At 51.0% G+C, this 11,333-nt stretch overlaps 1 protein-coding gene across 1 annotated transcript in view; it reads right to left on the bottom strand.

Annotated features, from left to right (window-relative positions):
- Window positions 1-229: 229 nt before the first annotated feature.
- The window catches only part of BARX2 (BARX homeobox 2), a 33,460-nt gene continuing 22,356 nt past the window's right edge, over window positions 230-11,333 (bottom strand). Inside the window, exons 2-4 of the mRNA XM_009906477.2 lie at window positions 5,686-5,983; window positions 2,925-3,009; window positions 230-1,046 (exon numbers count right to left, since the gene is read on the bottom strand). Coding sequence (XP_009904779.2) covers window positions 795-1,046; window positions 2,925-3,009; window positions 5,686-5,983 — 635 coding nt within the window. The 3' untranslated portion in view covers window positions 230-794. The remainder of the gene's footprint in view (window positions 1,047-2,924; window positions 3,010-5,685; window positions 5,984-11,333) is intronic.

The following is an 11,333-nucleotide window of genomic DNA, read 5'->3' as shown; positions in this document are numbered from 1 at the left end:
TACCGAAAATCAGAAGTGGGCCCAAAGCAAAAACCCCAGATCCAAGCATCCCAAAGCTTTTGGAGCGGACTCAAAATCCAAACCCTTCTCCTCTCAGGCAAAGTTTTATCCTGGATCACTGCAAATTCACAGCCATGGCACCCAAACCACCACAGGAGATGAAATCCGACTGCTGAGCTCGCTTTGGAAGCTTTGCTCTTCGCTGGGCCAAAGCAAACCTCCTGCATCTCCAACCCCTTCCTAAGATTGTTTCAGCTGGGCCCATCCCTAACAGAAATTAGTGCTGGTTAGAGGATGATTTTGTGCTTTCAGAGCTCCCCAGGTGCCAGCTGTCCCTCATCTGTGAGTAGCCACTCAAAGCATCAATTCAAGCACGCACACTGAACCTGCCAGCAGTCCCATCTGCTTCCCATAGCACGAAAGGAGCCCTGGACGACTCCTTTCTTTGCCAGGAGCTCTCTTGGCTTTCTAGACATTGGCTTTTCTCTGGAGACAGACCCAGGTGTCTGTCACTACCTGCAGGAAGCTCAGACACACCCTAGGAGGGACAGCTCATCACCACTCACACCTCTTTGCTCCACCACGGCCCATGATGGCTGATTCCCAAAGGCACAATGTGACCATCTTTAGACTTCTACACAAGCTCTACATATATATATATATATATTTATATATATATGTACAAAGCCACCATTACATACATATTTAAATATATATATATACACATATATAGATTTGGTTTTGGTTTTTATCTTTGCTTTTTGCTTTTCTTTTCCCCCTCCTTCCTTTCCCTTTTAACTCAGTGGCGTAGTTTCCTCTGGACAGGGCTCTGCTATATGTTCTGGAGACTTCTCTGTCTCCAAAGGGACTTCTGGCTTCTCCTCTGTCACTTTAGGTTCCTCAGGAGTTTGAGATCCCTCCAGCTCCTGACTCTGAGCCTCGCTGTTCATTTTCTCTTCTGCTTCGATTTCCTCCAAGGTGGGAATGGAGTTTTTCTTTGGACGGCCTTTGGGCTTCGTTGGAGCTTCCTGGCCACCCTTCAGCACCTGGAACAAAGAGATGAACCATCAGCATCACAGAATCAATGGCTGAGGTTGAGAGAGACATTAGAGATCATCTACTTCAACCTCACCATCACGGGCACAGACATCTCTCAACCACATTTGGCTGCTCATGCAGCCTGGCCTTGAACACAGAGAAGGGCAACAAAGCTGGGGAGGGGTCTGGAGCACAGCCCTGTGAGGAGAGGCTGAGGGAGCTGGGGTTGCTTAGCCTGGAGAAGAGGAGGCTCAGGGGAGACCTTCTTGCTGTCTACAACTCCCTGAAGGGAGGCTGTAACCAGGTTGGGGTTGGTCTCTTCTCCCAGGCAACCAGCATCAGAACAAGAGGACACAGCCTCAAGCTGTACCAGGAGAGGTTTAGGCTGGATGTTAGGAAGAAATTCTTCACAGAAAGAGAGATTGGCCATTGGGATGTGCTGCCCAGGGGGGTGGTGGAGTCACCATCACTGGAGGTGTTTAGGAGGAGACTGGATGGGGTGCTTGGTGCCATGGTTTAGTTGATTAGATGGTGCTGGATGATAGGTTGGACTCAATGATCTCAAAGGTCTTTTCCAACCTGGTGAATTCTATCCTATTCTACCTCCAGGGAGGAGGCATCCACAGCATCCCTGGGGAGCCTATTCCAGAGTCTCACCACCCTTCTGCTGAAGAAAGTCTTCCTAAGATCCAGTCTAAACCTGCTCTCCCTCAGCTTCAAGCCATTCCCCCTTGTCTTATTGCTGATCTGAACTCTGCTGCTCTAAGACATCCTTTAGAGAAGGATGAAACTTGGCTTTGACCTCAGAGTTACTGCATGACCTGGTTACCACTTCAGCCTGCACTCATGGAGCTCCCTCATCTTCTCATGTCAAGAAGATGAAATGGAAATGACACCCAGAACTCTGGAGATCAGTTCCTACAGGAGGTCCAAAAGCAACCTAGAAAGAGAGTCCTCAACACTACAGAGAAGGCTTCATGCAGAACTCTGTTTCTCTCCTGAGTCTTTGCTTTATTCAAAGTCCAGGCAAGAAGAGCCAGAAACCTTAGCCAGGGTTTCCTGTCCTACAGCCTCCCTGCCTTCTGAAACAGCCTTTTCTGTGGTAACATCTGCAATAAAAGCCCTCTCATCTGAGTACAAGGCAGGAGTCAGCAAGCCAGCTCTGCTCCTATGTTTAATTCCCTCTCCCTTCACATCATCACTGCAGCAACAGAACACTTCCAACCAAAGATCTGCAGCCAGGCTAACCCCAAATTTGTTTTAAGTGGCAGCAAGGTCTGCAGCTGTCACATGCAGTCAGAGACACAGCCCAGAACTGCATCTCCTCTCCCAGATCAGAATACATAAACATCTCCACTGCAGAATGCCACAGCATCATGGTTCCCACCAGGATTTATCAGACAGTTGTGCTTTCTAAAAGGATTTTAACTGGAAAAGAGACCTCAATAAGGGAATGCTCCCTGAGGATAAGGGAAGGAAGTGAAGGGAAGCTACAAAAAGCCAGAATTAAGGCTACTACCTCTCAGGACTGCACTGGGCACTGCTTGCCATAGAGCAATGGAACCTTTTTTGTCTATGCACATAACCAATCCCACAAGATCACAGGAATGCCAACATATGCAGAGGGAGGTATTTTGGCTCTTCCTTCTGTAGTCTTATTTCTTTCAGCCCTATGCTTTGTATTCTTCCTACTGCCCATGGTCCCCTCTAGTCCCCCACCTCTGCCGCAGCAGGAAGGTTTTAAACAAAAGGGTGTGTTTCTATGAAGAGTAGTCAAGAGTAAGCCAGAATGTGGTTTAAACTGACTTCAGGCCATGCTCAGCTTCCAAAGCTGTTCTTCTGCAGTCATTTTAAGGGCCAGGGAGCACTGGCAGTGAGCCACCTACCATTTTCTTCCACTTCATCCGACGGTTCTGGTACCACGTCTTCACCTGCAGCTGAGTCAGCCCCAATGACTGGGCTAGGTCGAGCCTGGGAGACAAAACAGACACTGAAGTGAGTTTAGAGAGGACAAGGAAGAGCTCAGATGCTGCTAATCCAGTGCTGTGAGAGCATGCAGCAGTGGGACTTCCAGAGCAAGAGGCTCTTGGCTGGGGAGGGACTTTTTACAAAGGCATGGAGTGAGAGAAGGAGAGGGGATGGCTTCTCCACCTTCTTCAAACTAGAAGAGGGTGGACTGAAATGAGGCATTAGGAGGAAATTCTTCACCACTGTGGTGGTGGGGCACTGGAACAAGTTGCCCTGAGAAGCTGTGGAGACTCCAAGCCTGGAAGTGTTCAAAGCCAGGTTGGATGAGGCCTTAAGCAACCTAGTAGGAGGTGTCCCTGCCCATGGCAGGAGGTTGGAACTAGATGATCTTTAAGGTGCCTTCCAGCCCAAACCAGTCTGTGATTTGTGTTTCTAATGTGGCCATGGAAGCTCTCAAAACAACACAAGTTTCTCTAACACCTCCAGAGATGGAGACTCCACCACCTCCCTGGGCAGCCTGTTCCAGTGCCTGACCACTCTTGCAGCAAAGAAATTGTTCCTCATCTCCAACCTGGTACAATTTCAGGCCATTTCCTCTCATTCTATCACCTGGTATTAGAGAGAAGAGACCGACCCCCACCTCACTCCAACCTCCTTTCAGGGAGCTTCAGCATGCAATGAGCTCTCCCCTCAGCCTCCTTTTCTCCAAGCTAAAAGCCCCCAGTTCCCTCAACTGCTCCTCACCAGCCCTGTTCACCAGACCCTTCACCAGCTCCATTGCCCTGCTCTGAACACAACCCTGCTGTGCTCCAACTACTGACACTCCACATTTGGCTCTGAAACAGGGAGGACCTGGTACCTCACAGCCCTGAAAAGAGAGGCCTGTGGTGTCTGAAGTGCACACGTGAGAGCCCAGCCCCCCAGCAGCAGGCTGCCTTTGCAAGTGCTGCGTTCTGGAGCACGTTTCTTCTACTCTGCCCACACACCAAGGAGAATCACACTTTCTCAGCAGCACATCTAAATCTATTAATTTCTTATGCCTTCTGCTATTATAGGCAATTCAGGCTTAGAAATGCATTTATTCTTTGAGTCTTTAGCTTCAGGGTATATGTGGCAGACAGCCCATAATCCCGGCTCATCCTCCACAAATCTCCAACCTATGCAAGCTCATCTCAAACCATTCATTATTTCCACATTAAACCCCAGCTCAGAAATAACTCTTTATCCCTCCCCACAGGTGACAGCACCATGCAGGTGGCAGTTTGGTAATTGAGTTGGAAATCCTCAACGGCAGCAGGCAAGTGCCCCACAGAGCCAAGCAAGATCTGCAGGTGGGACAGCTCAAACTCACAGACACATTCATAGAATGGTTTGGGTCGGAAGGGACCTTAAAGATCATCTAGTTCCAACCCCCTCTCATGGGCAAGGGCCTGGAATTAGACCAGGGGTTGCTCAAGGCCCCATCCAATCAAGTGTGCAGCAGGAATGAGAAGACAGAAAGGCTCCTAGAAGCTTTCCTGAGCCAGGATGCCTGCTGGCAAGCACATGTATCACTATGTGGCATTGATATAATCTACTCTGTCGCCTTTGATCCCAGGAAATAAGCCTTGAAATTGGATCTGGTCACCTGTCCATGCCCTCAGCCAATGGCAGAAGCATCTCTGTGGAGCTAGAGGGCTGCAGAGTAGGGCCAGGGTGTGCTCACTGCAGGAATAGAGGGCTGCAGAGTAGGGCCAGGGTGTGCTCACTGTGGGAACAGAGGGCTGCAGAGTAGGGCCAGGGTGTGCTCACTGCAGGAACAGAGGGCTGCAGAGTAGGGCCAGGGTGTGCTCACTGCGGGAATAGAGGGCTGCAGAGTAGGGCCAGGGTGTGCTCACTGCAGGAACAGAGGGCTGCAGAGTAGGGCCAGGGTGTGCTCACTGTGGGAACAGAGGGCTGCAGAGTAGGGCCAGGGTGTGCTCACTGCAGGAATAGAGGGCTGCAGAGTAGGGCCAGGGTGTGCTCACTGCAGGAATAGAGGGCTGCAGAGTAGGGCCAGGGTGTGCTCACTGCAGGAATAGAGGGCTGCAGAGTAGGGCCAGGGTGTGCTCACTGTGGGAATAGAGGGCTGCAGAGTAGGGCCAGGGTGTGCTCACTGCGGGAACAGAGGGCTGCAGAGTAGGGCCAGGGTGTGCTCACTGCAGGAACAGAGGGCTGCAGAGTAGGGCCAGGGTGTGCTCACTGCGGGAACAGAGGGCTGCAGAGTAGGGCCAGGGTGTGCTCACTGTGGGAACAGAGGGCTGCAGAGTAGGGCCAGGGTGTGCTCACTGCAGGAACAGAGGGCTGCAGAGTAGGGCCAGGGTGTGCTCACTGCGGGAATAGAGGGCTGCAGAGTAGGGCCAGGGTGTGCTCACTGCAGGAACAGAGGGCTGCAGAGTAGGGCCAGGGTGTGCTCACTGTGGGAACAGAGGGCTGCAGAGTAGGGCCAGGGTGTGCTCACTGCAGGAATAGAGGGCTGCAGAGTAGGGCCAGGGTGTGCTCACTGCGGGAACAGAGGGCTGCAGAGTAGGGCCAGGGTGTGCTCACTGTGGGAACAGAGGGCTGCAGAGTAGGGCCAGGGTGTGCTCACTGCGGGAACAGCTGGGCCAGAGCAGCCCTTCTGCTCACTGCTTTTCCCACCAGTGTAAGAGGCTGACCTACCTGTCAGGGGTGGAGAGATACTTCTGCTTCTGGAACTTCTTCTCCAAGCCCATCAGCTGGAGCTCGGTGAAGATGGTCCTGCTGCGGCGCGGCTTCTTGAGGCGAGGCGCCGGCTGCTCGGCCTCCGACTCGCTGCTGCCGTGGGTCTCGCCGGCTGCGGGCTCCGAGCTGCCGCCGCCCGAGCAGGGCTGCGCCGGCAGCACGCGCGAGCCGCTGGCAGCCGGGACCAGGTGAGGGACCACGGAGGGCTGCCTGGTGATGACGGAGATGAGAGGATACGTCCTCAGAGAAGGGGAACCTGGCAGGGAGGGAAGCAGAGGTGGGTGAAGAGCAGTTCAGTGGCTGAATGTGAGCCAGCACAGAAGGCCAATGGCATCCTGGCCATCATCAGGAACAGTGTGGCCAGCAGGAGCAGGGAGGTCATTCTGCCCTGTACTCAGCACTGGTTAGGCCACACCTGGAGTCCTATGTCCAGTTCTGGGCTCCTCAGTTTAGGAAAGATGTTGAGTTGCTACAAGGTGTCCAGAGAAGGGCAAGGAGGCTGGGGAGGGGTCTGGAGCACAGCCCTGTGAGGAGAGGCTGAAGGAGCTGGGGTTGCTTAGCGTAGAGAAAAGGAGGTTCAGGGGAGACCTCCTTGCTCTCTACAACTACCTGAAGGGAGGTTGTAGCCAGGTGGGGGTTGGTTTAGGCTGGATGTTAGGAAGAAGTTCTTCCCAGAAAGAGAGATTGGCCATTGGAATGTGCTGCCCAGGGAGGTGGTGGAGTCACCATCCCTGGAGGAGTTCAAGATGAGACTGGCTGAAGTGCTTTGTGCCATGGTTGAGTTGATTAGATGGTGTTGGGTGATAGGTTGGACTCGATGATCTCTGAGGTCTTTTCCAACCTGGTTTAATTCTATTCTCTTCTAATGTGGTTAAGTACTGGGAGCACTGGAGAGAGGAACGCTTTGCCTGGCTCTGCCTTTCACAAATTCAATCACAGAAGCACAGAATGCTTTGGATTGGAAGGGACCTCTGGAGATCATGCCCCTACCAAAGCAGGGTGACCTAGGGCAGGTCACACAGATGGGCTTTGGAAGTTTCCAGAGGAGGAGACTCCACAGCCTCTCTGGGCAGCCTGCTTCAGGGCTCTAGCACCCTCACAGTAAAGTTTCTCCTCATGTTGAGGTGGAACTTCCTGGGTTCCTTCTCAACAGGCACTAGGACAGTGTTCACCTGAGTCAGTACCCTCATCTCCCTTTAGAGGCAACAGATGATGGAGTCTGTAGGAGAAGGCTGTGACAATCCAAGTGACAATCCATCTCACCCTCAAGTAGGTAACTGGAAGAGTCAAGATGAGTCACACTTCCCTCCTCTGCACTCCATACTGACCCCTTTGACTACACAGGATAATGAGGGTGATCAAATGGGAATCAGAGTTCTTCATTCACTCTTAACTCTACATCTTACACCAGCCAGCCAACACCAGCCCTAAAACCCAAACCAGTTCTGCTCCAATCCTTTCAGGCCAGGGCCAGTCAGGGATGACAAATCTCAATGCTTGCACACACTAGAGGAAGTTCTGATTCACATGAGATCCTCTGGATTTACAGCTAGAGACAGATCTCTGCTCAGCCTTAGCCCCAGGAAATCAAATGCTCCTTTAAAATCTGGGCAGGGGCATAGGGCCATGCATGGGAAATGGACATTCATTGCCCAATACCACTCCAGACATCTTTGCAACCAACATGCACAGTCTTGGGCAGGGCATTTTCTTCCTCCCTACCTCAGTTTACCTCACCTGCAAAATGGGAACCATCCTTGCCTACTTCACTGGTGGTAAAACATGGCTTGGAGTTGAATGTACATCAACTATTCTGAGATCCTCAGATAAAAGGGATGGTGGAAAGGAACATATTACACCAGCAGCAGCGTTGTGAAACCCTTCCCATGAATCACCACCAGTGAAAACAACCATCCTGAGACTGCAGGGAGAGCAACTCACCACAGGGGAAGAAAGGACACACTGCTTCTGTGCAAGCAGCAGCGTGCAACTGCTGAGCTGCTTCGAGCTCCAGGTGGTGAGCAGCTCTGTGAGGCTGTTGACACCAAGTGTCTGCTATCTGTTTCTCGTCTGTGCTGGTAAGAGAAGCCTTTGCTTACGGCTTGACACCAACAGTTGTGGCGGCGCTGTTAGAAAGCGGCGTAAACAACCCAAGCATCTGCTGGTGTTCAGCTCAGCCACAGGCAAGACTTCCCAGCTTCCTGACTGGGACCCAGCATGGTTAGGGCACTGAGGAAGGACAGCATTTACAGACAGATAGCGGGGTTCAAGCCTGCAGGTATGTTTTGGGAGGCAGGAGGGAAGCTGCTGGCCAGAAAGCAGACAGTGCTTTGGCAGCCAGCAGCCTCCACAGTGCACTAGCTAAAATTGGGATCACAAAGGAAAGAGCCCAAGTTCTGTGTCCTCTTCTGGATCCAGTTATCCCAGCATTCAAAGGTAGCTGAAGCTGAGCCAGCCCATTGTCCCTAACATGACTAACATGACTCCCCTTAAACCATCTGTGCAGTTCCTCCCCTCATAAAGCCTTGGCTTCCAAACGCTAGGAAATATGAGGCTAGATCTCAACTTCACATCCCCCAGAGTTCCAAGGTATTTCTAGACTGACATGGGATGCTAAGAATGGAATAATTTCTTAATCTTCAACAAATTAACTGCTGGCAAGCAGCTCTTGTCTGCTCAGCACTGTTGTGACATGCTCTGTCTCCCCAGATGCGGAGGAATAGCAATGAAGACCTCTTCCTTTCCCTGCCACAGTGGTGAGCCACTGGAACAGGCTGCCCAGGGAGGCTGTGGATGCCTCTTCCTGGAGGTGCTCAGAGCCAGGCTGGATGAGGCCTTGAGCAACCTGGGCTAGTGGAAAGTGCCCCAGCCCATGGCAGGGGGGTTGCCTTTGCACAAAGTCCCTCCCCAGCTCTCCTGTAGCCACCTTCAGGTACTGCAAGGTTGCTCTAGGGTCCCCCCAGAGCCTTCTCTTCTCCAGGCTGAACAAACCCAGCTCTCTCAGTCTGTCCCCATAGGGGAGGTGCTTCAGTCTTTGGATCATCTTCATGGCCAGCTCTGGAGCCATGTGGTCACAAAGGGGAACACAAAGCAAAGACTCATGAACTACATGGGCAGGAACTGGGACACTTGCTTTTCATCAGACCAACCTGAAATCTCTGCTCAGCTGCTGGAATGTTTCCATTAAACTTTTTATGACCACTAGACACAATGCAGTAGCTACAGCACCACCACACAACCAGGTCACCTTGCAAAAGTTTTAACTAAAAATACATACTTCAAACAAATCTTTTCTCCATCTTTTTCCTCCCTTACCCTCTTCCCTGGCTTACTTTCAACCCACAGCAGACACAGAGGGAAGAGAAAAAGGAAAGCACTAATTAATTGCACTGTTTGACTACAGGCAATGGCAGAACAGTTTTCCTCCCAGGCAAACTCAGCTAATTCTGTTTTGGAAAGAAAGAAAAAGGAAGGAAAGATTTATGGATCAGCTCCTCTTGGCAGGTCAGCCCTGCTTGGAGGCAGAATGAAATCTCACTCAGAAAGGGCTGCAGTGAAAGGTAAATAAAGCAAGCAAATGAACTTACGACTCAGGGAGTGCTATAAATCTGCTGTCTGCTGAGTGTCAAAACAAAAGGGAACCAAGAAGGAGCTGAGCTCATTCAGGTAAGAGCTTCGTTTGCTAAGGGAGCAGGCAGCCTACTGAAAGGAAGCAGCAAGCTCTGAGTGAAGCAAAGGCAGCAATAAAGCAAGGAGCTGTCAAGGATAAGTTGAACCACACAGTTTGGTTAGTGGGGACAGTGATCCATCTACATTTCCTCCTACAGATCCCCAAAAGTTAAGACTTCCCAGCTCTGCTCTTCCCAGTGGGATCTTACCACCAAAGCCAGAGCTAAGTGTGGACCTGGCACAATCCAGAAACTCAACATGGCCCAGGAACCAAATGTTTCAAGACAAAGAGCCAAATATCCACTGGATGTTCTCTCAGGTCATGGGCTCCTGTGCCCTGTGGTTGCTAGAGCCAGCTGAAGGCTCACCAGGACCTAACACAACTCTTTACCAAGGGCTAAGGATCCTTCTGCTTGGCTCCCTCAACCAGAACACACCACATGGACCTGCAGCATCTCTCTTGTCTATCAGAAACCCCACTGAGGGTAGCAAAGCAATTCCTGCTCATCTAAGAGCCCTGTTTCATAGGATCACAGGATGTTAGGGGTTGGAAGGGACCTTCAAAGATCAGAGTCCAACTCCCCTGCCAGAGCAGGGCCACAGAATCCAGCACAGGAACACACCCAGATGGGTCTTGAAAGTCTCCAGAGAAGGAGACTCCACAACCTCTCTGGGGAGCCTGTTCCAGTGCTCTGTGACCCTCACAGTGAAGAACTTCCTCCTCATGTTGAGGTGGAACCTCCTGTGCTATAGTTTCTATCCACTACCCCTTGTCCTATCACAGGGTGCAACAGAGAAGAGCCTTTCCTAGACATGAGCCCATTTCACCTATCCTAGACATGAGACCATTTCCTCTCTGCTCAGTCTGCCCTCCCCCCACCCACCTCTTTTTTTATCTTGAGGGAATGAGTTTTCAGCTAAGTCAGTTGCAAACAAAACCTGCAAATACTAACTCTACCAATAATGAATGTAAGATGTTGCAGCCAGAAGCTGCCTCTCCTCAAAGCATCTCTCATCACACTGTCCACCTGCACAAGGACGAGCAGAACTGGACCCAAGCCGTGGGGCACTCAGAGCTATGGTTGAGTTTAATCCAACTTCAAAGCCAGAAGTGAAATCTCCTCAGTGCTGGGAGCTGTGGGATCCAAGGGTTGGGTTTCCCCCCCCCTCCCCCATTTCAAGCCTGTTCCCATGAGCAATTTATCACCATCATGTTTCAGTATCACTTCTGCATAATAACAGTAATTAATAAGTTTGAATGCATCTGAGGCACGCGTGCCAGAGGCACAAAAACTAAGCAGAAAGATAATTAATCCTTCCTTAATAATGACATTTGATATTTATATTGGGCTTTTTTACACGTTTGAGGCACCATCCCCACAGTAAGTAATTGGCCTTGAACAAGGGATGAGCCTGAGAACCTCCCTGAGTGAGAGCTCGTCTCCCATCCTTCTGCCACAGGCAGGGCTGGATGTGGGGCAATTATCCAGCTAATAAACACGACTCAGAAATTCACCTACAGCAGCAATGTCTCCAGGGATGCCAGAGCCCTGAAGGATGGCACCAAGGTTCTTCTGGCAGGGTGGTTAATTGTAACAAGCTGGCTTTGTTTGAGGGCCACAGGGGTGGGGGAGGAGACCAGAATGTATGTTGAACCTGGAGTGGAAAGAGCTGGTCCTGCTTCTGTCCTGGGGCTAGCCACTCTGTCAGGGTTTCCTGTTGTCACAGGAAAGCTGCTGAATTTCTTCTCAAGCTGCAAGCCCCACCTGGGTGCTAGAGGTTGTTCTCCTTGCACACAGCAGCCTTTCTTCTATACTGTCTGACAGACAGGGGAGCGTGCCAGGACCTTGTCAGATCCTCAGTGAAGAAGAAAAAAACAGATATTAAAGAAGATTTTGTTCTTTTTTAAAGTAGTATTTAAAGAATCTCTTTGGCCA

The sequence above is a fragment of the Dryobates pubescens genome, chromosome 34 (genome assembly GCF_014839835.1).
Source record: "Dryobates pubescens isolate bDryPub1 chromosome 34, bDryPub1.pri, whole genome shotgun sequence".
Classification (NCBI taxonomy): domain Eukaryota; kingdom Metazoa; phylum Chordata; class Aves; order Piciformes; family Picidae; genus Dryobates; species Dryobates pubescens.
This window is presented reverse-complemented; position numbering and strand designations above follow the sequence as displayed.